Source organism: Cinclus cinclus, chromosome 2 (genome assembly GCF_963662255.1).
Source record: "Cinclus cinclus chromosome 2, bCinCin1.1, whole genome shotgun sequence".
Classification (NCBI taxonomy): domain Eukaryota; kingdom Metazoa; phylum Chordata; class Aves; order Passeriformes; family Cinclidae; genus Cinclus; species Cinclus cinclus.
In genome coordinates, this window is record NC_085047.1 from 50028954 (window position 1) to 50056857 (window position 27904).

The 27904-nt window shown below is 40.4% G+C and overlaps 1 protein-coding gene across 1 annotated transcript; it reads right to left on the reverse strand.

Annotated features, from left to right (window-relative positions):
• On the reverse strand, window positions 1-27904 carry KATNAL1 (katanin catalytic subunit A1 like 1). Its single transcript, XM_062514691.1, has 10 exons — window positions 27743-27904; window positions 20301-20461; window positions 18193-18361; window positions 11462-11586; window positions 10851-10956; window positions 6146-6304; window positions 5179-5305; window positions 4076-4210; window positions 1678-1804; window positions 1-199 (listed from the first exon to the last, which is right to left on the reverse strand). Exons 1-10 carry the CDS (start codon window positions 27902-27904, stop codon window positions 1-3), a joined length of 1470 nt encoding a protein of 489 aa, XP_062370675.1.

Here is a 27904-nt window from a genome sequence, read left to right on the forward strand (position 1 = left end):
TTAAGCAGATCCAAACTCCGCCATCCATTTTTCATACTTCTCCAGGTCTGCAGCAGAAACAGATTTGGAGATTTTCTTCAGAGCCAGCTCAAAGTCCCCCTTGGTAACCGGCATCTGAAGCTCTTCCTTAGAAAGTGCACGAATCTCTTCTGGACTTAAGCCATTAATACGTCTTCTCATAGCCATTAAAGAGGCATCCCTGGAAATACAGGACAATGTATGGGCTAATTGCTAGCAGAATTTGCTATAAGCCCATGAATTTTGATTGTATACTCTTGCTAGAAACCACTGGCAGGAACACTTAAGAGAGCATTTATTTACCACAGAAGATGCAGTTCACATCTTCCATAGCTTCCATGTTCCCAGATCACTACATTAATTCAACATAAAGAATGCATTGGCACCAAAACCCACTTAACCATATGGTAAATGTGCAGAGATAATTAAAACTATAAAACTGAAAACCTTTTACAATGATTCATGGAGATGAAATTTTACAACTTTAGAACAGAAAAGGGCAGGGTGGGAGATGAACTCAAAGACTTTTTTTTTTTTCTTTTTTTAAGTAGTGTGGATTTTTACACCGCATGCCTTTTAGACTTCAGCTTTCTGCAGCATAGCCCCAAAGGACAGCCAGCAAGGGTTAAGAGTGCAGCCCAGCTCTTGTCTGCTTGTCCATAGCACCTGGATGTGTGAGGGGCAGAGCAGGAGGCATCAGACACAGCAACACGTGGCCCTGCAGTGCTGAGGCCATCAGTGCCTGTGGCTCCTCATGCTCTGCCTGCTCCATGACTCCACCCCAGCTCAGATCCTGGCAGCCTGGCCCTCTGGCTTGAAGAATACTGCTCATTTTCTCACCCCGTGGCCCATAGGCAGTCTGAAATTACACTTTCCCTCTCCCCAGGTTTTTCCCAGCAAGGGATAACACAAGCCTTAGGGAGAACAGGTGATTTCACTACTATGTGACACACTGTGTTTCCAAATCCATGGGGTGATTTCACATTTTCAGAAAGGCAGCAGAGGGAAAAGAAAAAGATTCCTAAGCCATGCTATTACAGGATCAGTTTCTCTTGACAGGATTCTTAAGGGACATAGACTTCCTTTAGATAAGTTTCTTCAAATAACTATCCTTCATCAGAAAAGACTGATTTGTCAAAAATGAAACAAATTGTGGGAGCAGGATGAAAATAAATTAAATACTAGTATTGTAATCTATATCCCCCTTGCACCTAGAAGATTCAGGTGGACACCAAGACTCTGCCTCACTGGGGGTTGCCCAAACATCCAGTATATAGAAGTCTCAAAGAAGTATTCTGTGAAAGGAATTTTTGGATTACAGAATTCTAGCTCCTAGACTAATAGGATTTTTAAAAACCCAAAATAATCTGCTTTGCACTACATTAACAAATGCAGACAACTACAGTAAATACAGCCAATTGTACCATGAGAAATGCTCAGATAATTTTTTTCACTTCATAGTCAAGAAAACCACATCTCACAGAAAGACTTCATGGTCTTTGGACCACTCCACATGACAGTAATACACAAATATAGTAAATAGATTTGGGCCTCAAACATAGTCACTGTGAGCATGGCTTCAGCTGTTGTGGGTATTGCAGTGATGCAAATTATGACTTTCCATGCAGTTCTCTCAGCAAATTAAGGGCAATGAGATACCTGCAAACATTAGTGATGTCAGCACCAGAATAGCCTTCAATCTTCTCAGCAATTTCTTCAAGGCTGATATCAGGATCTAGTTCTACTTCCCGAAGATTAATCTTAAGTAGTTCTGCTCTGCCTTTTGCTAGAACGTAAAAATATTTGTTTGAAGACTGGCAAGAGTTGCATTACAAAAAGATACAAACACAACTTAGATTTTTCAGTGATAAGTATGAACGCAAGAGTTCAATGTAAGAAAAGAGAGAGAGCAAGTCATAGTGAAGTGTGCAAATACAGTAAAGTATTTGGTTAAATGTAGTATATTAAAACAGCATGGTCAAGAGATACTTGTCAAAGTGATTTGTCATTAAAAATGTCTGTTATGTCTCAGGTGATAAAGCATTTGGTCACATATTACCCAAGGGCACAAAAGCACAATCCTAGAAATTTCTGTTTCTTCTCACATCCCTTTGGATCCACTCCCTATTCATGGGTTTGACTGCATATTATTCATAGAGTTTCATGAGAACTACAATAAGGCTTCTATTAAAAGAGCTTCAGACAGCACAAACCCCTTAACAACAGGCTGAACTTTAAGCATATGTTTAAGCAGTTTATTCAGTTGGGACTCAAGAAATCAGATCAAGCCTGATAGAAAACAGACACATTAATACAATAAACATACATTAATATAATTTTGATACAAATGCCCTGGTATCCCACTTTCCTACCCAGATGCAGTGTAAACAGTGCACACAGTAATAACCAGCCGTGTAAATGAGCACTTACACAGTCAATTAACCACTTCTCTTGAAGAGGGCATGTGCATGTGTGCATTGGGGTACATATGTTAAGCAGCCTAAGCTTGTAAGAGGGAATTCACATTTGACAGCTTAGGCCTCCGTGTTACTCTGCACAAGGGTAGGAAAGAAGAGGATGACTGGTTTTCCGCCAGCTCAGCATCTTTATTCCCCAAGTGATCAATTTTTATGACCTATAAAATGGACAACCACAAGAGAAGAAGTAGCAGTAAGAAAGGCTAAAAGTCTTATAGAAATGTCCAATAATTCATTGATGTCCCTAATTCTTATTTTGTTTAACTTTGGGGGAAGGAGAAATACAAAAGAAAATAGAAAGCTTGTCCAGAGCTGCTGGTTTTGTGTGCTTTGCAGAACTGTCAAGAGCACAGAGTTATCCATCACACACAACTGGTACTAGCTATAAAATGGGGATTTATTATTTAGAGAGCACAATGTACACACAGCATATCTCAGAGAGTATCCTGCATCAGAGAACATTCTTCTAATTATTGCTGTGGGGCTAAGCAAGTCTGTGCACCATTTTGAAAATTAAACACTACAGAATATACGCTTGCATCAAATTCCACAATATACAGGCGCATAAATGCTACTCTTTCAGTTAAAATGCCTGACTACATCAAATCACACAACACAGTTATAAATGCATCACTCAGAGTAGCACAATATTCTTACTTGCAGAATAGATACAACAGAGACTGGAAATAAAACCAGATCACATCTCCTATGTTGTCCAGAATGTAGTACACTGTGTTAAAAAACAATCTGGTTTAATTAGAAACAAGAGGAAGAGATGATAGGATTCTAAACTAATTGGTCATAAAGACAACCATCCTGTTAGGAGCTGTTACTGCCTGTAAGCTGCAAAGACAAGCTGTAGAACTATTAAGTATCCTTAGGCCTGCTAAACTCAATCACAACCACTGTCACATTGGACACGCATCTTGTTATCTTGAGTGCTCGTGCAGGGAGATGAGGCATCCACTGTACCAAGAAGAAACAGAGGTATGCAAACTTCAGGTGATAGGAATCTCAAAATTAATAGGACAGGTGAATGACAGCTAGGAAAGACAATGCAAGCTGAGATGTCTTAAGGCAGGAAAACAATCAGCCTGCTGCATTCTGAGTGACTGGAAGCACAGAAATAAAAGCGAGCAAGCAATGATTTGCAATGAACTAAGCCTGTAAGCGAAAATTCATGGATCCACTTCTTTCCATTTGTCTGCAAGGGCATGGAGTGCATTTGCAATATTTGCGAACATGTCCAAAGGCTGCCTTTGATGATCACTCAAAGACTGACTGTTGAACATTTAAAATAATTCCAGGCTCATTAAAACTAACTCTCTTTCAAAATATAAGAACCCATCAATGGCCTGCAATGAAATGCTGCAGCTCTTTGTTTTTCAGCCCCCAAGCAAGCAGTATTTCTCTTTTTCTCACTCTCTTTAAAAATAAAGCGATCCAGACAAATTATTAACCTCTGAATTACACTCTTCATCACAAAACCATCAGGATTCCTCACAAATGCAACAGTCCTGCAGTAATCCTAAACTCATCTTGTAAAAAGAGGAAAGGAAAATGGTCTTATCAAACAATACCTGTGGGCAAAGGTATATAAATCCTCTTCTCCAGTCTCCGTCGGAGAGCTTCATCAATATCCCAGGGAAAATTTGTAGCAGATAATACCATAACCATCTTGGAAGGGTCATCATTTTCCAGAGCACCACCTACCCCTGCAAGTACAACAGTTCAGAGCCATTTTACTCCAGAGCTCTTATTGATTGAGATGCTTGCTGAGAAACACTGCACAGACAAACATAGCCTGGACGAAGCTAAGCAACAGCTCTCTATAGTCCTGTGTCCCTTTCAAACTTCCCATAGCTAGGTGTCACAAGACCATCATTATCACAGAGAGAGGGACAGTATGTTATTTTGCTGAGTCAGGGGAGGGCTTTCTTTGACAGTGGTAATAACACAGCCATATGTGAGTGTAGTCCTACTAGTCCCATTGACAGTGCTATCTCTGTCAAGTCTGGTGATAGAAGAAATAGGAGTCACTCAGCTTACCAAGTAAAGACTGCAAAGAGATCAAAAGCTTTCCTATCCTGAGCTTACCACAATGAACCTGCAAATTCGAGAACATTTTAAATAGTAGTTTATATACAGCAGTTTATACAGCAGTTTATGATAGCTGCAATATAAAGGTGGCTATCAAACCTCTACAACATACAATATTCCTCAGATGGTCATGCTTGTTGTGTCCACCTGCACAAAACAGGTACTACATCTGACTTAAAAGGGTAATATTAGCTGCCATCACAGAATACAGCAAAAGCATATCTCACAATGGGGTTCCACAGTTGGAGACTCTAGCAAAGGGCAGAATTTTGTTTAAACTGAATACAAATTAAATACCTGCATTAAACTGCACAAATCTCCATTATCTGCTGCTCCTGAAGTCTGTGTCTCTTTAATATGAGCTTTCAAGTCACCCTAAAAATAGCCAGTTTAGAAAAAAATAAAGCAGAACACCCTTTTCAGTTATCTGTTGTTGAACACTCCAAAAATACACTCATCTGAAGTTCTGCCTCATTTTTCTCTTATCCATAAAGCCAGGTTTTCCAGATGGCTCAAGTTCTTACGTTCCCACCTGTAAAGAAACAGCATCCCAGCCTCAAAGCCAGATCTAAGCCCTTGTTACCATCCATTTGCACAAGCAGCTCTGACTTGACTCTGCGACTGGCCTCATGTTCGTCAGACGTGCCTCTGCGGCTGCAGATGGAATCTATCTCGTCAATGAAGATTGTCGTTGGCGCATAAAACCGTGCCTTTATTCAAATGAAAACATCACTATTAAGGCTGCTCAGCAAGCACAGGCCCTCATCAGACCACAACCCAGCCTGCTAGACATACTGCATACATATCTTCCCTGACTGTCACAAGAGAAGAATTCAAGACCTTGATTAACAAACTGTCATATGCTGAGGTTTATACACTTCAAATTGTACTCCATGGCTCAGTGTTGGTTGGCTTTCCCCAGCAAATGACATTGAAAAGGGGAAAAGAAACACGACTACAATATGGTAGTTTTCTTGACACAATACAGGCATTTTCATGTCCAGGTTTTGGGCTGGTGAGGGTTAAGCGTAAGGGACAGAAGGGAGCTCAGCAATCTCAAGAGACTCAGGTTTTAGCTGCGAACGTTATAGGAGTGCAGTGAGGGTCCCAGAAGTATAGTCCATGTAGACATGTCCTTCACACACCCTGCATGATGGACTGTACATACAGCTTCACTGAGAGGCTTGTGACCATCATTCAGAACAAAAACAGAACTAAAACATGTATTGCATCTAGAATAACTGTTGCAAACCCCTTCTGATTTCAAATCTACTTCATATGCCACTGTTACCCCATAACCTGAATTTTTGTTGAGGTCACAACTCTATTTAGTCTGGAAAATGCTATCCTAAACATGGGTGATGAACCATCTCCTTCTTAATCCTCAGTAACATACCACATGTGCAAATTATGTTTTTCTAATTGGTTGAGGGGGTGTAAGTTCAGTGAACTCCATGCTTCCTTCCAACATGCTACTGGAAGGGCAGGAAACCACGAGTGTTGTCCTTTCTCACCTTAATGAGCCCCAGACCACATCATCGAGGACATACCATTTCAAACAAGAGGCGGACCAGCTTCTCAGACTCGCCTCTGTACTTAGATGTCAGTGTAGAGGAAGACACATTGAAGAACGTTGTCCCACATTCTGTAGCAACAGCTTTTGCTAGCATTGTTTTGCCAGTGCCAGGAGGACCAACCATCAGCACACCCTGAAAGGTGAGAACAAAGGTAATGAAAAACAAATTAAAAAAACTTTGCCACTGGTACTCTACACGACACCTCAGTATAAGCCAAGATCTGGATTTAAATTGATAACATAGTTCCTCATCAGTGGAAAACAGAAGACAAGTATCCTGCTTTCCAGGGCAGTGTGGAAGTGTTCTGCCATTTCTTCTTACCACTCCACTGGAGTCAGAACCACAAAAGCCAATAACTGTTGCCTGCACCTAACACCTAGGAAATGGACAAGAGATTTACAGCCTTGCTCAGAATCAAACATAGTCTAGACTTGAACTTGGGCCTTTCCCAGCTCACAAGGCGCTGCAGAGGCAGATTAGGATAGTAAATTCTCGTTTTTGGAACAAAGGCCCCTTCACAAGAAAGTTTCACAGAAACCAAAATACTTTCACAGTAAGTTGTGCTCCCTCAGTAGAGAACTTTTCTACAGAAAAACATTTTCCCCAAATATCCTGACAATATGTATGAATCTGGTTGATGTTTATGTTTGCATGAGAGAATTCACTAAATACATCAGTTTGTTTTTTGCTTAATCTCCCAATCTCAATGTTCCTATCACCACAATACTGCATTATAGCAATTCCTGGGTGAAACACCATCCTCATCAAGCTGTTGGATGACTGGACTGCACTGCTGTTCCTATTTTACAGATAAACAACTGTGGCTCATGTGGACTACTGCTTAGTCCCACAAAAGCCTAATCTTTTAGTGATCATTCAGAAAGCTATAAGCTAGCAACAATTGTTAAATGTCAGGTTGGTATCCACATCATCAGACTATCTTTCTATCTGTGGTCTCTGAAAGAAAGCAGCACACATGTCTGCAGTTCAGCACATTTACCCATCACAACACAAACAGGGTTTTGGCTTTACACACAGTGCTCTCAGAACCCATGTTAGGATCATATCACTGAGATGAGTTAATCACTCTTGATAATACTACAAAATACAGTCATCTTTATGGGTAGTCTTTCCAACCCATAGAGCATAAGGACAAAACACTGTTTTATGTTCTGCATGGTCACTAGTACAGGGCTCTGTGATTTTAAGTAAATCAGTGAAAATACAGTGCTCAAGCACCTTGGGTTTTTTTTCCCCTCCCAACAGCAAGATCTTATTACATGCTAACAAGAGTTTCCTAAAAATATACTGTATTGCAAGGGTAATCAAATTAGCTAGTTAGAATTGCACATCATAATTTGCTTTGCAATTAATAACATACATAAAATGCCACAGCAATAAAACATCTTTTAAGTGCAAGCTATACAGAAAATTAGATTTCATCTGTTCCTCAAAAAAATTCACTTCAAAAAGCACAAAGAATGACATGGAAGAGATCTATAAAAACAAATCAACCGGGAATGCAATTATTCAAAAATGTACCATTCAAAAGCAATAGCCTCTCCGTACTCCATTTTCCATTAACTCTTAATACCTTTATTGCCATTTAATACTTAGCTAATGCAAGCTCAACACACATTCATCGGTAAATTAAGTCAGAAATGTTCACACACCATCTCCACAGCTAACAGTCCAAAGTCACTCCTCAGGCTGCTCAAGGTTCCTAAGTTCCAGAGCAGCAAGCATAAAAAATAAATGGACTCTCTTTTCTCCCCCTGAACACTCAGACATTCTGATTTGAGATGCTGCATAGCTCCACTGATATTACACTGAACAATATTGCAAATACAACCCTGGAATGACTGGATGAAAATTTCTCAGCCTGTAATATGCAGGTCAGAGATAACTTACTGTTCTCTCTGAGCATCAAATGTATTCATTTAGTATTTTTTAAAAAGCTTCACCTCAATTCAAATCACGTGTCTGATAAACTGTGTTTAGTGCAAGACCTGGTGACACAGGGAAGTAATGACATTTTTGGGATATTGGTTCTATTCTCCATTATTGTGGAAGGTCAAATCCTGGCTTCAGGTACACATTCTGTACACTGCCAGAATTGAAGCCCATCACTTTGCACCTCCTGCTAAGTGTTATAGGAAGGGTTACCTTGTACATGATGCTGGTGGCATTATACATGTGCATAACACAGGTGCAAAGCAGACACACCAGGTGTAAAGCTGGGGGAAAATCAAACTCTCTGGGGATAGAGACAATAGCAACACCAGTTTAAAAAAAAAAAAAAAGAACTTGAGCTCACAGCAAAACAAGATGTGCATGGCTGCAAACAGAAACACATAGGATCAAGTTGCTCTTTCTGCAAACTAGGAGGCTGCCACTTAGTATTTAAAATCCTTGACAAACACAAAGACTTCTTTATTCTTTCTCTAAGGCTCTGTTAATCCAAAGTATTCCAATAAGAAGCTGAAATGCACCACAGGGAGTAAGTGTTTTGATGAAATCACTGCAGGGTTACTTCTTGTTGTTGTAACAATCACTAGCAGAGCAGTGGGAAGCACAGTGAGCAACCAGGCTTTCTTGGCACAAAACAGTTTCAGAGGAACAGAAAGAGCAAACCCATGGACACTCAGAAACCATGGCTGCAACTACACAGCACCTGTGTCGAATCAGGGAAGACAGCTGGCTCCTTCAGGCAAGGCGCAGTCCTCTGAATACAGGCACAAACTGTGAGGGCTGTCTTGGGAATTGTTCTCAGGGGAGTCTGAACGTCCAAAACCAGCTTCGGCTGCCTTTTTCCCTGAATTATTGTCCTGAATTCCTAAGCTCAACAAATGCCTGCTGCTACACTGATTACTGCAAGAAACAACCTTTCCTTCAATACTTCTCGTCCTTATAGCACAGTCAGAGGTCAACAGAAGGGAAAATACATGCTGTTCTGTGTGAAAAATAAATTCATGAGAGCTACAGCTTCACAAGTCACCAGGGAAAAGGCTAACAATGAAGACTCTTCATAGCCTTGTCAGAAATCAATTTGCATTTCAGACTGAAGAGAGGAAATAATCTTAGAATCTTTTCCATGCCTACAACCACCTGGTTTTCTGAAGTGGTACTGCTCAGTAAGAAAAGGTAGTTTCATGCAAAGAGATGGAGATTGTAACTCTTTAAAGGAACAAGCTGTTGATCCTTTATCCACTGCCACAACACTTGGAGACAAGGCCAGTCGCATTTTTCACATTTCCTGCAGTCTATTGAGATACCTGCCCTAAAGACAGATGGCCACTACATCCTCTATGCACGCTAACAGGTGGGGAAAAAAAAGAAGAGCAGATCTTAACTCTATTAGAAGATTTTGAACACTAGACAGATGGAGCTCCCATAGTCTGTAAGAAGAGCATGGATCAACTTCCTCTAAGCCAAGAACAGAAGAAAGAGATTCAGCTGTTCAAAATGCACTAAAATCTCACCCTGTATATGCAACCCACAACATCTAGGCTCTGTCCAAGACGACAGCTCATTTAACCCTAAGGTTAACCACAAGGTCACTGGTACTGACCACAAGCACTATACCTCCAAAGGCCCAATAGCCTGGGGCTAGGTTTGCACTGACTGTATGTTTGGGCTCTCTTCCTGCAACTCACTGAAACCCAGCTCCTGCCAGGTCTGACCTAAGTATAAGCCAAGGAAGTACAAGAACCAATCAGGAAAAGACAGAATAAGCATTAGTAAAGCAAGATCTGATACATGCTGCTGAACCAGCGTACTAAACAGCAAACTACTCATGTACACAGCATTCTCTACACGTGCTGCTGCATAACAGACAATTTGCAATAGTCTCTTTCCCCCAGTAATGCTTCTCAGTAACCAAAAAGGCCTTGTGTTGTGACTAGTTATACCCCAAACAAGTGTCAATCCATTCCACATCAGAAGCAAAATAATTTTGTTTGCTGTTCACAGAAATGCTCGCCAAACTCCTCCCTCCTCTTCCTTCTTAGCTGTAAGTAAGGCCCAGATTGGGCTCACTTCTGGTCAATCCTAGTTCAGTCTGGTCAATCCTAGTTCATTCTGGTCAATCCTGGTCATTCTAGTTCAGTCTTATATCCTTCCTGTTGCCCTGCTTGCAACTCCTTCTCCTACTCTGAATTTCCCACTCCAGCTGCAACTATGCCCAGCTGCAAATGTAACTGCAAAGCTAAGTCACCTGACTGGCCCCCTCTTTTCTTGCTTCCTTGTAGCTGCAATGTGCAGTCTGAGTGAGAGGTAGTTGAAACATTTGGGAAAAAACAGTCCAAGGACTTCTATCTTCCAGGAAGTGACGACAGCTGGACACCATAAGCCTATGTGGAACTGTCTCTTAGGCATTTCTGCTTCAGTCGATATGATCTGTGTGCTCCCATCTACAGCCTGGCATATAGAAAGTATTATAATATCAACAAACTGTGAGTAAATAAACAGAAAATACTGTTTACTCTAATGGCCAGATACACTTCCAGCTGTTTCCTTCAGTGCCTTTTACATGAACCATTATGAGAGGATTTAATAAACAAATTAATGATCTTTCCCATTTACCTTTTCAGCCTTTGCTACAGGCATCCATACATTACAGCAGGACACACACATAGCTACAGCTTGCAGTTTAGTAAAATACCACATAAATTCTCACCTTCCAAGGTCTCCTGATCCCTTTGAAAAAATCAGGCATCCACATTGGAAGAACAACAGCTTCTCTTAATAATTTCTTGGCTTCTTCCAAATCTGCTATGTCATCCCTGTGCAAGATGAAGAAACTTGTATTAGATTCTCATACAACTATATTTCTTCTATTTTTATACAAGAGAAATAGAAAAGCTTTTCACTTAGTACCATTTCCTTTAGCATGCAAGCATATGCCTCTTGAGAGCACTCCTATCATACTGTGACCTAAAATTGAATCCACTTTTGGAAGACAGGGAAAAAATTATTTTCAACTCAAGTTACCCAGAGGTGCTTAATTAAAAATTGTTTTGGACAATGTGAACACCAAAGCAGTATTTTTAAAGATCTCTGGAGCGTACATTCATTTCAACAGTACCTGTAATGGATGTACTGTGCATAATATCAATTAGCAACAAAAGCTTAACTTTAATCAAATTAATAAACTGTTAAAGCAGAAGATCTCATTTTTGCCTATCTGTAGAAGATTGTGTTGTCTCCCTGTTTTAGGAGTTTGAAGATGGGTAATTTCTCTCCTTTTCCACACTAGCAAAAATACTTGAATTGAGAAAATCCTCATACCAATGAATGCTTGGATTCCTTGACACAATGTCTCTTTCAAGAGCTTCGATGAGGTCTTTGTCATAACCTGCTCCATCAAATTTTGGAATTTCCCCATCAGAAAATTCCTGGGGTATTTTCTTTCCCTAGAAGTGAAAATCACACAGACTTATAAGAATATTACACAACTGAAACACCTCTTGGCCAGCCAAAGGCATGAATGCAGGAACAGCCTCACAAAGACACAGCCATGACTAGCTGAAGACCAGAGCAGAGCATCCAAAGAGTATTTTGAACATGCTACACTTGCCACCCTACCTGTCAGAAGTAAACATCTGACTCTATCATCACTGAAAAGGAACAGGAAGGCTGTCACACATGCTGTCTTTGATGGAGGAAAACCAAGATTCTCTCACCTCATTTCATTAAAGCCATACTGCCCAGCAATATCTCCTTTCCTCAAACGATCTATGTCTGGCCTCTCATTCGCAGGCCAGCTTCATAAACAATTTAAATGCTTTTAAAAGGTCATATTTATTTAAGGGCTACACCAAAAGCCCTAAAGAAGCTCCAAAGACACCCAGGCTTCTTTAGACTGCAATAATTTCTGCAGCACACCAATGTCAGTGACACGTCAGTAACAAAGCCACATGCTGCCTCTGCCCCAAATGGCCCAGAGTTTCTAGTTAATACTTCCCCAGTGCTGTTCAGCTTATGGGGGTGAAGTAGCATTTTCCCTTTGAAGCATCAGGGCTCACGCTCCTCCTCTCTCAGTTCTGAAGGAAATCGCTTCCCCTCTCAGCATCCAGGGTGCCTGAGAAGCAGCTGCGCTGGTTTAACGGAGGGGAATGAGCAGGGAGCTGCTTTAGGACTCTTAACCCAGCTTCTAAACACCATCAGCAGCAAGTTAAAGAATCCCAGCTGCCTGGACAAAAGCACCCTAGACAAGGCGGGTTGAGAGGCAGCTGGAGACACACAAATAACCCCGCATGGAAAAACAAAAAGGTAGCGATTACACCCTCCCAGTTGCTGTTTGCTCAGGACGACTTGTGCGGGAGTTGTTTAGCTTCCCACTACTTTTACTTCTTGCATCCAAGCGAACTCTTGTGTTGTTTAGCACCCCTAACTCAGTTTTTGCAGTGGAAACAAAGCTCAGAGTTGCGTTTAAGTAAAAAGCTGGTGTAAAAAAAAAAGTAGTGGTTTAGTGTAATAAAGAAACGGTAAAAACCCTGCAGAGTTTCAAGATTTCAGGAGAGATAAAAGGGAATTCAAATGTAACCATTTTAAAAAATTAAAAAAAAAAAAGAAAAAAAGAAAAATAAAAGAAGACAACAGGACAATGAAAATAAAGGTATTTGCTGTCTGTTACATACTCCTCTTGTTCTGCACCAGACTGGCCTTCCAAGTAGAAACATTTTTCTGCACATCACGGAACAACTGGCTTATCTTGATGCGGTTGGATTTAGTTGTTTTTTTCCTGAGTGAAACCGAGTGAAGGCAGGACTTGAAGAGCAGGAGCAGGGAGGGCGGCTGGCTGCAGCACGCTGGGGCACGGACAGCCCCAGAGCCCCCGAGCCCGGCGGGCAGACAGCCCAGCCCAGCCCAGCGGAGCAGAAATACAAAAATAAAACGGGGAAGGCAAGACCCGGGACCGGGAGGGCGCCCGCAGCCCCGGAGCGGCCGCGGGGCGGCAGCACGGCCCCGATCCCGGCCCCGATCCCGATCCCGGCCCCGATCCCTGCCCCGCTCCTGCGGGACGTGCTGTGCCAGGGACCGCTGGTTCTCCTGCCCCTGCGGAACGATGGAGAAGGGCGGCCAGCGGGCAGACGTGCTCTCAGCATCACCTCGGCTGCCATCGTAGTGACATTGAATCTTTTTTTTATTATTTTTTTATTGCCTCCAGTTCCGGAATTAAACCAAGATTTAAAGTAGTTATAGTTTTCACAAGTAATAATGTTATTAACGCTGGCTGGTCCCAAAATGGTCCAACCTGCAATTCTCAGTCAGCAGATAAGCGAGCATAGACTAGAAATAATGATTTTTTAAAAAATGTCACCTGAAACTAGGCAGCAGGAGTAAGAATAATTTTTCCAGTCATCTCTGTGGGTATTACTTTCATCTTTAAATAAAGTTACTGTGATGGCTTCCCTCTAAGAACTATGCCAACAGATAGGTATACAGGGCTGCAAAAGACTACTCCCACCCTGGGCAATCCCATCTCATAATTTCAGGCAACTAATATCTGTCTTAAACATATAGAAATCAGCTGTCTTTTCTATCAGGAAGAGCTATTAGACCTGCACTAACACACTGGAACAAAAACCTTGTTTCCAAACTTGTTATTTCTACTCTTGAACTAAGTTTCTGCATTAGTTTCAGCAGTTGACTCCTCGGTGTGTCCACCACACTGATATACTTGCATCAGGCTTATGCTCTCCCTTTATTTACCAGACTCAGTAAGTCTCCTTTTGGAACATAAACTGAACATAATTACCCATTCACATTGGCAACGTTTCCCACCCCCCCCCCCCACTCCCTCCCTCCCAGTGTTAACATATCTTTCTTGAGCATGGTTCTACACAAAATACTCCAGCTGTTTTCTCACCAGATATTCCTATAATGGCACACATATCTCTTCTCTCTGCTGGTAACACACCAACAATCTGGGATTTTGCTCACTGGGATTTTGTTTACATTCACATCCATACTATCATCATACTGCCTCCTTTAAGGCAACCTCAGCAGACTAATATAGAATTACCCTGAAGGCTGTAATGGCCAGAAATGGACTCTGAAGACATCTTGCTTTCCTGCAGGTTCTTCTCTCCACCCCTCACTGCCAAAGCCAAAGGTGGCACCTGACCACGCCTCACCCTGGAAGCCAGCCCTTCCCATCACCACCAGGAAAAGGTAATGTGCCAAATGGAAATTCAGCCTGATCCAGTTTCTGCTGATACATGCAAATCCATCCTCTCCTCTACCACTGAGCTCCCAGCTTCTAGCAGAAATTCTTGTTATAGTTTCCAAGAACACAGCCTGCTGCTCTGCACTGCTGAACATTATCCCATTTCCAACACAGTCATCCAATTCTTCCTGTCTGTGCAACAGCTTCATTTGCCTCTTCTGGTGATGGCGCTTCCCAACTTGGTGTCACCAGAGCAAATTCAGTTAGTGCCTTTTTTTTGTGCCAAGTTAAATTGGCACAAAAATATTAATTTAAATACAAAACAAGAGTCAAAAATTATTTGCCAGTTGCCTGCTGCTTCTCCTTTCAGTAGCACTTGCTTACTTTCCCCTTGCTGCTTAATCCCACTTTAAAATTTCTCTACACCACACACAAGAATAACAAATTGCTTACCATGTGGTATCCAGGTAGATTAATTTCTTTCAATAAGAGATGAACTAGAACTCTAAAGAAAGTCCTGGCAGAGGCAAAATCTTTGCTTAAAAAACCATATTTCACTCTATTCCACTCTTCAGTTAGTTCCAAGTCTTCAGCTTTTTATCCACCCTAAATTTGTTGCAAAACATATAAAAATTAACAACTCCAGTTGCCTGGATCACATTTCCTCTCCCCTCCTCAATGGAGGCATTGTCAACACAGCTCACCATTCACATGAGACAGCATCAAACTAAGTAAATTTTACTGTAAAAATGTGCTCTCAGGCCTGCAATTTCACCTACCAGTTCTTTCAGCATTTTCAGATGGAGATTATGTAGCCTTCCAGGCCCAATGCAAGGAGGTCTCTGCTTTCACCTCAATGCAACTGTCTCATCTCATGTCACAGCTGGTGATGCACAGGAGGATAATAAAAAATAATTTAATTTTTAAAATCACACACCTTCACTGATGTTAATATTCACTTCACTGATATGGCTGTGCAGCCCTTGGCTGTTTCGTATCCTTCATAATATTTACTGTCCTTATCCACTGACAGTCTAAAATAATCTAAAGAGTACTCCTAAAAAAAGTATTCAGTTCTTTGATATGGTATTATGCAATTTCTAGAAGACATACTGGTAAGATTCATGCTGCCTCTTTAAACTGAACTATTAAACAGAAGCTAAAACTTTTAGTAATGCTCCAACAGAAGGTACCCTGAAAACAAGCCTAATAATTTCCAGTGGAACTAAGAAGGAAAAAAAAAACTTGAAAACAGTATTTTAGGGGAAAAAAATACACGTAAGGATTTAGTGGATAGACACAATCTGGCGGGTTTAGTTCAAAATTATTTTATATAGCACTAAAAAGATAATTTTATTGGCATAGTCAGGTTAAAATTACTGATCCCAAGATGGTTACTGTCAGAATGAAAATATTTTATGGTCTACAGAGGAGAAACAGTGAAAGAAGGCATTTTTTTCAAGTCAGGCAGTGCATTCCTATAATATATGTATTATACTTACATTTACCTTGGAAAAAAAATGTGTGTTACATTGTGGTATTATAGCCAGGACAGCATGCAACCTATTCCACTGCAGTCAACATCTTAGAAAATGGATAACTCATTACCTGTTGTAAGTAGTCCTATCCTAAACCCAAAAACTGCAGAGCTGAAACATCTAGTAGGAGAAAAGATACCTGGTTACTTAATTTAAAGCTTCGGGTTTGCCCTGTTGTTTTTAACTGAACATGATGAGTTACCAAATCTCTTAGATTTGACATACCAGGCTACAGAGGAGAGCTGATTGATGGTTCAAACTCAGAAAATTAAGAACACTTGTAACTAAGACAGGATAAAACTGAAAGGTAAGCTGATTTTCATGCATGTGTGCAAAATATAGGAATTTGCATTAACTTCTTCCACTTCCCACACCTGGCTGTTTCTTCTTTCATTCAAAATCTTTCTCCAAGGCAAATCATGGATCCCTTATAAGAACCATTATACAGCACATGGGGATTTGTAACCTGGGATGATTTTCCCCAGACAAAGGAACCAGAATAACCACCAAGGAGCTAGACAAAGGGGAATACAAGAGCACATGTACTGGAATTTTTTGAGGAGTAGACATATTTTCCTTCTGCCACCTAGTGACCAATTTATTCAGATAAGAGCAGTGTTTAAAATGTACCATATTAAATGGAACACCATCATGACTTTTTCTGTACCTCACAGCAGTAGTATTGCTAATCACATTATTCCCAGAGACAAGTATTATACAAGTCATGTTGTTGTAGGCTCCTTATAGTAAAGCCCTATAATGCTCATCACCGGAAAGCTTGGAGAGCAGAGTTCACCCTCATTAGAGCTAAGACTTTGAAGACTGTCTTACACAAGCACATCTGGTGAACCTGTCACACACCGTGACTCCAATTCCCCATATAGCTGGCAAAACTTTCAATAATTTCACAGATCTTCATGAGATTTTTATAGCTTGCAGGAGGTACACTTGTTATTTTAAATCCTACTGATCCAGGGTAGAGGGATTTCTAAAATGATTGATCTGTACAGTCACTCAGTGGCACTGCTGTAAATGTGCCTGGCTCTCCCTTCTGACGGTAATAAGGGCTAGGATTACTTAATACTTTTCAGAATACAGAAAACAATTGATGATGGAAAAAGCATATATTTGAGTTATTCCTAAGATGTCAAGGAGTGTAATAGAAAGGTTACAAAGGAACTAACCGAATTTTGGAAGAAAACTGGCCTATATATTTTCTTATTTGTCTCTCAAGATCTGTACAATACTGTGTGCCCCCCTAGGAAGGCATGTCTTATATCTTTGTCTCTCGGGAAAGTAATGCTATTTAATACAGTCTCAGCTTGTATAATTAATACCACTGAGTCCTTGGGTTCCTGGCACTAGCTCCACAATTAAATTTAAAAACAGGAGTGTCTCAGAAACAGTGATTTGCACACTGACATTTTTTCTGGCCATGAAACAGTCCTTTTATTTTGACATCACTGCTTTATAGTGAATCAGTTTCTCCTTTTCTTTCACTTCAGCACTGCTTCCTTTTCATGGATCTTCAGCAGAAAGTATCTCCAGTCTAGTTTAATTCACTGCGCTTACTTTTAAAACAAAACAGTTCCAAGAAGCTTCTTTCTAACCACTATAATAAATACAAAACCCCTTTCATAAACCAGAGAAAATGAAAGTTGTTTAGAATTTGCTTTTAATACTTCTCCCTCACATCATTTTCAAGTATGTAACTTCAAATAATTCAGCACAGATTTACCTATCATCGATGCATTTATGGAACTGTTCTGAACTCCTAGGCATGCCTAAATTATACTACGGTATGATAAAGACAATGGTTCCATGGAACTCCATTCATAATGCTCCAAGTCTAGGGAAGGACACTGGTCTCATTTCTGCACTTTTTTGTCCTAAAAATGAATACAATACAGGGCTTTTGTAAAGATATTAATGCAAAGACCCCACCAAACATGGGGGGAAAGGAGGAGAAAGGACTTGATGCCTGAATGACACTTAGAGATTAGATACAAGCCCATGGTCTTCACTCAAAGAATAAGAAACCCTCAGCAACAGGACACTATGCTTCCCTCCCTCAAAAAAATCTTACACCAAGACAGAGCAAACATGATGGAACTTCTCTTAATTTGGTGTAATTATTAATAAACATCACCACAATATATGCTTTGATCATAGGGAAAAAGAAGGGACAACATTTTCCCACATGGGACTATTGTGACTTTTTATTATCTGTATTAAACGACTAAGAGTGCTTCCCCTTGCCACATGCTGCATCACAGCACCTCCCTGCCAAGTTCTTTCCCACTTCTTACCTTGTCATCTTTTCCTCTAGCTCTGGATTCCCTTTCTCGGCTGCCTGAAGATTTCTCCCCCTTGGACACCAGGTGTGCTCTGCCCACAGGCCCGCGGGGCTGAAGTCCTGGGGAGTCTTTCTTCAAAGATTTTCCATCTCGGTTGGGACGTTTTATCTGAGGTGGAGCCCTAACAACAGCAACCACAACAAAAACATGCTAAAAACAGCAAGAAGAAGAGCAACATTAAGAAGGAAGGATTCTAATTTGCCTTAGTACGTGATTACTAAAGCTGCCAACATCCTAAGCCTTATTTCCCTGTATTTGCAAATCCAAAACTACATTTCGGGTTCTGTCTGATACCCAAAGTAAGAAAACAACACACAAAAGAAAAAATTAACAACATTATCAGATCAGTACTCCTAATCAGTCTTACAACAAACCAAAACCCATGTAACAAAAGAGGAAACAATTCAGTAAAAGTCTTCAAATTGAGTATTCCTCTGACTCCAAACCAGGACAGTATATTAGACTACATTCACATGCACAAATTCTACACAAACAGATGACATTTCTGGTAAAATAAAAAAATTAAAAATAGAGAAATAATAAAAAAGGTGGCTAAAAGCTTTGACAGGCCCCAAAACAAAAGAGGAACGATTTCAAACAATCCGCCTACCTCTGACTTCATTCTCCTGTGTAAAAATGTCAAAACATAAAAACTGGCTTGAAAGCAAAAGCAAACTGAGCTGAACTGCAACCACCTATATTTGTGTACATCACCCATAATGTTCAAGAGTACTTAGCAGCAGAATGAGGAGAAAAAAATTGTTTTAAGACAAGTGTCATTGTCATTTTTCTCTAGGGATTGAATCTGAAATACAGAGCTAAAATAAACAGCCAGGAATGTCACCCTAATTTAATAATTGTCCACTATTGAATCTTGTACTGATTCTTGTTTTGAGTAACTCAGAATTTGTTAATTCTAAAAACATTTTCCCGGAATATGATTTAAATTGAGTACATTCTTAAACGCACTGCTGGATACAACAGCAACATTTTGTTTTCATGCATTTTCTTCAAACTTAACAGTATAGAACAGTGCCCAGGTTTCCTTACTCATTTACACAAGATTTAAATTTCAGCTTAAAAGAAGCAGATGAACTACTGGGGCTTTACCACAAAGGAAAATACAAGAATACATACATCTTGAACTTTACATAACATTACCACACAAAATCTGAGTTATTTCTACCACTCACAAAAGCAATCAGCATTAATATAATTTTACACTTATATTCTTAGGTTTTTTTTTGAAAAGAAAAGACCTTTTGATAATCATAAAGCACAGAAAGTTATAAGTAAACTTGGCATTTCTTTCCATTAACCAAGATCTCTCACTTTAGTTTGCTCTTTTGCTTATGTGAGCACACACACTTTAAAATTCTTATGTTAGAAAAATATTGACATGATAAATGTTATTTTTGTCTGCAAACTGAATCTGTTTCCAACCATCTCTGTTAGGTTGCTAATAGGGATTTCAGAAAATGCACAAGCATCTATTTTAAGAAATCTATTAGCTAACTGAAGTTACCTTAAATATGTTTACAGAAGAGATATACTATGTGTAACAGAACATGTTTAGTAATTAAACTAACTAATGGATTGAACACAGGTTTAATTATCTGTAGCTAGGGAGTGATTTCTAACCACCAGGTCCGTCAAGATCCTGGAGTTCCAGCTCCTTACAGCCTCCACAGCAATCAATTAATTCTTTTGCTCAAATAAACTGAAATGGAAAAGTTTTCTCCTTGCACATGAGAACAAAATCTTTCACCAAAAGCCCACTTACCTCTGCTGTACCTCAGCATACTCTAGTTCCAGACACTTAGTTACTCCTACCAGAATAAAGCAGTGACTCTCTTTAGAATGTCAAAAATAAATCTGACTGTAGTTTAAATACTTCTTTCTCAATGAATTAGATTTACTGTTTATCACAAGTAACTAAATTAAACTTAATAAATGTGTCGATTAAATGTGATTTTCATGTTACAAAAGCATTCAAAAACAAATACAAAATTATGCTGATCCACCTTTATTCCACCCATTCTGCTTGAGCCTCTCCTTACCTGTGTTCAGCTGGAACAGGAGGAGGCCAAACAGCTGGATCTCTGAAAGGCTCATCTTGACAGGATACAGAGATATCTGGAGGTCTGTCCATTTTAAAACTCTCTAAAGTGTTGACAATGCTCTTAACTTGTTCATATTCTTCAACTAATTCTTGTCTGACCTTGAGAAACACACGTTATTCTTAAAATGTTACAATTCTAACTTTATAAAGAACCAAACAAACATACAAAGTACCTCAAGAACATAAACTAACTTCAATGGCAGGGACTCCCAAGTCTTCCTATTCAAACCCCAGACGTATCAGGCTGATAACAGACCTTTATCCGCAGCATAAAGAAATGAATCTCTGTTGAGTTCACTTTCCTGCTTGTTAATATCCCAATCAGACATGATTGCTAAGGCAGTGATCACTCTTCCATAACATGTGTTGATGCTTGGATTTATGTGTGCATGTTGACATGTATGCACACATACTCTCATACTAGTAAGGGTGTTGTTGGCAAATCTATAGTAATTTGCTACTCTTCTGGCATAAATACCTCTGATTACAGTCTCTGATGTCCTAGTTATAAAACTGGCCAAATCATTAAAATATAATATTACAAAATGAACTCTGTGAGGAGCCCAGCATTAGAGTGCTTCCAAAGGAGATCAACTGAGATGGTGAAAGGGCAAGGGCAAGACTTCTGAGGAACATCTGAGCTCACTTTGTTCAGCTTGGAGAAGAGTAGGCTAAGGAACGACCTCACAAGTGGTCTACAAGTTCCTCAAGGAGCTGCTGATCTCCTCTCCCTGGGGACCAGAGATAGGACACAAGAGATGGAATAAAGCTGCATCAGGGCAAGTTCAGATTGGACATTAGGTTCTTCCCTGGGAGGGTTGTCAGTCACTGGAACAGGCTCAACAGTAGTCATGGAACCAAGGCTGCCAGAGTTCAAGGAACATCTAGACAGGGGTCTTAGTCATGTGGTTTAGTCTTAGGCAGGAGCAAGGAGTTGGACTCAATGATCCTTATGAGTTCCTTCCAGCTTGAGAGTTTCCACCATGATTTTATTAATATATGTGACTGTCATCAGCAAGATATTGGTATGGACACAGGGAAAAAGAAGGGTAAATCCCCAAGGCACTGTACAGCTCTTGAAACACCACATTTACTTTACCAGAAGTTTTATGAACACCTATACAAAAAGAACCTTACGTACAGGAAGATCTTGATCATTTCACAGGGCAAAGCAGCCTTCTTGCTCATTCCAGATGGGGTAACTGTATCTTTCCAAAGACACAAGACATCCAGCTCAGGCAGGATTATTCCTGCCCTGCTTTGCTCTCTTTGCTTTCTCATCACACAATCAGTGGACACATTCCCCAGTGTGACAGCTTCCAACTGAGTCACAAATGCAATTGATTACTAACATGGTTCCTTAAAACTGTCTTCACACATATCTCTCCTGTCCAAAAATAAATCCAGCCAAACAACCACTGTGAGGTACAAAGGAATGATACAGCATAAACCCTCTAGGGCACCACTCCACAAGAGACAGTCACTTCCTACCCCAGTGCTCCAAGAGTACTGACAGGATTCTTTCTATCAGCCTTCCAACACATGCAAAGAAATTGGTGGGAAACAACTTTCTAGCACTAACAGCCAGCGTGCTGTTATTCACCACACTGGATCAGCAAGAGGATAGATGGTATCTGAAAACTGAGGGAAAGTGACCATTTGATGCTTTGGAAGATGAAAACAGACTAAAGTCCGCCAGCCATCTCTTAGCTGGACCTGAGCAGACCAAACTCTGAAATAAACACCCTATTTCTTAGTCAATACCTGGAAAATCAATCAACAATTCCTTCCTCAATGAAGGAAAACCAACCATAAACTCCTAGAAGCCTTAAAGAAAATTACTCATGTTCAGAAACACTTTCTTGCAGTTGAGAAATAACCCAGACAGGGGCTCAAAAAGGCCGTGCCACAATTATGAAGTTGACTGAACAGTGTCTTTCAGTGATCACTGCCACTCTGAAGCAACCTAGGAATGCTGCAAATGGAAAAATCACTGGTTTAGACTCACCAGTCTCTTTGTCCCCCATCACACACACACCCTTATGCACCAGACCCCTCAGAAGGCTCCAGCTCAGGTTTTAGAGAGCCTGAAGAAAGCTATTAAGTTATTTATGTTTAAGAAGTATCAAAAGATAATGTGGCAAGTTAGCAGCTCACCACCACCAAACAGAAAAAACTCCCTTCACTTCTTCTCCCTAACCACACTCTTCTGGATTCAATTCTGGCATCTCAATACAGTAAGACAGGTCGGTAAAATGGCAAAAAATTGCCTAGAAGGGTAAAAATAAAATAAAGGACACTTTTGCTGGGTTAGCAAGCTATATATGCATGATATCCAGTGACCAGGTAAATCCCAGGAAAAAGAAAATTACAGGGGGAAGAGGAGGTAGAGAAGCTGGCACAGATGGAGGGAAGACAAGCTAGGGAAGAACTTGGCCTCTCTAGGCACTGCAGGATGTTAGCTGGATTCAGCTACCATGTGAAGCTGCCTAGTCCCCAGAGCTAGGCTCTGGTACGGCAGCTACATCACCTCCTCCACAGAAGCAGTATCGTGGGCACTGGGTGATGTTGGAAGGCCCAATAAAAAGCCCTTCTGCCCACAGGATGGCCCTACAGCTTGGTTTTGACATGTCAAACCCAAGAATTCCCAGCAACAAAGCAGAAAACACATCCTGTCATAAGGGTATAAAACACAGTGAACAAGAATTGAGTTCACTTGTTTTTAGTGGCAGCTACAAAACCTATTTCAGGGAGTACCTCAATATTTCATAATCTGGTAACTGTTATACTTTTTCCATCTCTAGCTTTTATTTGCTATGCTAGAGCTTGTACTTCTATACCCATTGCAGTAAGTGTGGATATTTGTACCTTGGTCAGTACAAATAATGTGTGGGATTTTCTTTTTCCTGAAGAAAAACTGATCAAGTTTATCTCTAAGTGTTTTCCTAACCTGAAATTACTACCTGCAATTAGCATTAGTTATTCAACAAGCTCGATCTTTAAAAGTGATAATAAAAAGGCCCTAAACCATATCCAAAGCAGATACCCTGCAACCCTGTCTGATCCTATGGAATGAAGATATAGCTCCAAAATGACATCTATTCATGAGTTACCCACAGAATGTTTCTTAATTAATCACAATGTAACCTACTAAATGTTAATGAAACAGGCATGAAGCAAAAAACAACTAAAGCATAGATCAGCCAAAATGTGTTTGAAATAATAAAAAGAAGAATTCACTATTTATTCTTTAAGCAGGAATACAGTGCACCTAATCACCTGCACCAGTGACCATAGTCAGTCAGGGGGCCTTGCTGGCTGCTCCAAGCACTCAGGGAATCATTGAGCTCCTGCCTGAGCTCCAGTGGAGGCCCCTGTGCTCTCAGCTCTTGTGCAACACAGAGCACAAGGTACTAACACGCAGCAGGTTTTGCTTGACAGCCACTGGCCTTGTCATAAGCCAGCGCTATCTCCTGGGGGCACGCTCTGCTGTCGTTCTGCAGCTGCTGAATCGTCACTGAAGCAGCTCCTTCCTACAAGCCAGCTGTCTAGTAAAAACACTGCGACAGCCAAGAAACTCTCTCAGAATAAACAGGGAGAATGTCAACACAAGTAAAGTTCACAGTGGTGGTCATGGGACTAAATCCACCTTTTAGTTTTGGTAAGGATGAATTGCTTCTGATTTTGAATCTTTCCAGTCCCAGCCTGCATTTACATGAATTAATATGCCTACCTGTCAGCCACACCTCAAAGCTCAACAAAGCAACTTCTTATCTTATAAAAGAGCTCAGGAGGCCTAGGAGTGAAGATGCAAATGGAGCTACACTCAGCCAACCCAAGTGCAATCTGGGAACCCCCTGAATGTAAAACAAGGATGGGTCTCTAGAGCCGGTCACCTTGATATCACCAAGACAAACCAGTCAAGAGATGATCAAAAGCTGTGAATTTTCCATGAAGTCAGAGGAATTCTTATGCTGTCATGTCTCTGCTTTGGTGGATCTCAGCATGCATCTTTTGCCCTATTTAAGTTCTGCAGGGTGTGCCAGACTGGTAACAAAATCCCTCTTCCCTGGTTAGCACTGATTTTGAATTCCCAGAAGCAGTATTGCATCAGCTGTACTGAGCCAGTCGGTTGTTCCCAGGGAGAAGATGTTAACATGTTCATATTATTCCTCATCCTGGCCATCAGCTCCAAACAAGAGGAATCCTTGTAATCAAGATGTTCAGTTGCAAAGCTGAAGCTGTCTTTGTGTGACATGAAACACAGCCCATCAAACATTTGCACAGAACATCATTCTGTCCAGACCAACCCGTAGAAATTTGAAAACAATGACACCTACACAAAGAGAGGTAGATCAAGAGCATTTGGGAATCTGACCCAAAATCCCAACTAAATTTGGTTCACCTAGGCTTTGACATTGCTCAACAAACTACTGGGAAAATCCTCTCGTACACAAGGCAACAAAACAGATCCACCAGGCATGAGGTACCTATTCAGGATGGAGCACCCACTCTTGAGAAGAGACCAAACAGGAAGAACAATGGTGCATGTAAGAGATGTAAGTTGGTCAGCTGCACAGTCACAGCTGGAAACATTGTTTGAGATGTTTCTCAAATGAACATTTTTGTTTTACAAGGGAATGTGTCCACAAACACATGAAACTTAGTTCACTGCCTCAGAAGTATCATTAGGACAAACATCCTGTTAGTGAGCTGCACACAAACAAGAAAGGAAGGGGATGCTTCGTACAGACACAGCATCCCAGGAATCCTTCAGAAGGTTCGAGATTTTGAACGTGCACACAGACAGTACATCCAAGAGAAGAACTAGTTTAAGTAACAATCTTCTCCTTTGAGCACTTATGTACAGGGACGTAAGAGTAAAAGCTCTACCCACACAGTGTCAAGGATTGCTAAACTCCGCTTCCAAAAGGTACCAGTGGTATTAGCCTCTCCAGATTCCTCAGATGATGGAGAAGCTGAAGAACCTGAAGAACAGGCTAGTTCCATATGCTTGAGGAGACAGAATTTCAGGTAAAAATCAACTGCATGAATCCCCTTAACTATGACCTAAGGGTCACTTTGCTTTTCAAGCCACTTTCAAGAAGCACAGTGGTAGGAAAATCTTTGCTTCTGAATATTTCTGGTACCAAGTGGGTTGGTCCTGAAATTTGGTAGGCTTATATAATGTGTACAGCATAACTCTTCAATGAAAAATATCTAAAATAGATATCTAGATATTGCTTTAATACTGTGAATGAATGCTACTTGTTATCCAACTTCTCAGTTAAATTTTTTTCAGAACAGGTTGTCGGTCAAGACAGCTCCTTGACTGTGGCTCACAGTTTGAATGTAGCAGCTGTTGGAGCTGGAAAGTAGTGCTAACATCCACATCATCAGACTCCCTCTTAGTCTGTCTCAAGGAGTGAGAAAACACAACAATTATTTATTAAGAGTGGGTAAAGAAAGCAGATCTATCTCTACAGGTCTCCCCAAAACATTCAAGTTCTGGTATGGAATAGCTAGCAGTTCCAGGGCTGCATCATTTGCTCTCGGGCTGTACCATTTTGTCCCCATAAATGAACGAGAAGGCAAATAACCTAGGCATGAACACCCACATCGTTTTTTTCAGTCACACTTCTTACTTTTTGTTGTTTGTCTCTGAGCCTGGCAGCAGTAACAGCAAAGCAATATTCTGACAAAACTCATCTGCACTACTACTGTGTTGGGATGTTTCAGAATTAACATGAGTGCACAGCACGGCAGATGCTACCCCACCTGCTGCAGATCTTTATTGGGACAGATTTCTAAAGCATTTATGTGACATGCTCAGGAGCCATTCTTCTTTTGCTGAAAGGGGATAATTTCTGAGATGGTGCCAACTTCAGATTCTCTCCTAGAGAGCCAGCTGCCTTCACCAGGTAATAAATCCTGGAAACTGTGTTAATGGTCCTTTTGTATTTGAGGTTTGTCTCCAGTGTGCAGTACACATTCCATGGTGCACAGGCTTCTCTGAAGCAGTTCAAACAACACACAGTAATATGAGTCTTCAGTGACCTTCACAACACAAGGGTTGTTGAAAGTTTATTGGAAGAATCACTGTCATTAGAGGAAACACTAAATACTAGATGTGAAGACAATGCAGTGGTTCAGCTGCAGAATGAGGAAATCCTCATGCAGCAAGTTTGGCAGGAACTAAGGACGTGTATTGGGCATGGACATCTTTTATCAGCATGTCCTGTGGTGGGAAAATGCTTGAACACAAGTACTTGAGTATTAATATCTCCTATACAATATCCAGCTTACTACATTACCAGGAAAAATATCTCTACTGGACGTACATGCACATGCTTTGCAAACAAGCAGACTTCTACACTTCTATGATAAACACTTATTAATAGTACTGTAACTACAAAGTGATTGTTAACAGTGTTGAACTTATCAGTGCACAAAACACTCTATGCTAGTGTCAGAAGTTTCAAACACAAACCCATGAACAAATTGCCTGCTGCAATAAAAAGAAAATTTGCTTCTGTTTGTAGAAGATATCATTTACACATGTGATATTTAGAAAAACTCTTATTGAAATCATCTCTTTAGCTACCTACTGCAAAATTGTATCTTATAGGAGCTATGTTATTCTTGCAAAACACAGTCTTTCTATGTTATTCTTGCAAAACACAGTCTTTATGCAACATGAAATCTTCATTCTAGTTAACATCTTTATATATGATTTTCCTCATTTTTTATGCTTATAGAACACAGTTTGTGTATCATGAAAAATGGGCCACCAAATGTAAGGAAGACTTAAATACTGAAAGTAATAAATAGATGTCCTTGGGGGTTCTTACATTTCACCTGCAGATTACCTCCATGGCTTCAACAGTACTCTGTCTAGCAGGGAGATGGATGTGTGCAAGATTGGGGCTAAGAGTATGACTTGCAGTTTTAGAAACCTGGCCCAAATTTGTACACTATTGTCATTTAGTTAGCTGCTACTCAGACAACAATTCTGAGTGTTGCTAATATAGTGATGCTAACCCACCCACTCACATTTTAGTTACTGGACATTAGATGGCCAAAAGATACAAGGGGAAAAAGAAGTTCTTTATTTTTTCAAAAGTGTGCAGAGACAGTATGCATGCACAAACAGGCCATCCTAAGTGAAAACAACAAAATAACTGATTCAGTTAGAACAATAGAATTCCTTTTGAACACACCACAAAAATTATTTTCCCATGAATATCAACAAATTATTGTACAACAAACATAGCCAGCATCACTTAAGTGTAAGTCTTCTACGTCTTATAAGGTTTGGGAGGGATAGTGTGGTTTTCAAATACCAAGTAATAGAATATGGGCAATGTTATTTCCCCCTACCTGTTGCCATTTGCCCTTAATTGCTGGATCTCTGATTGACTGGCAATGTCTCTGGATTTGCTGGATGACACCCTGGTAATATACCATAGAAGAGTCATAATTCCCAAGGAGAGCATATTCTCTTCCTTTTTTGGCATTATCACAAATCTCTGCTAAATTCAT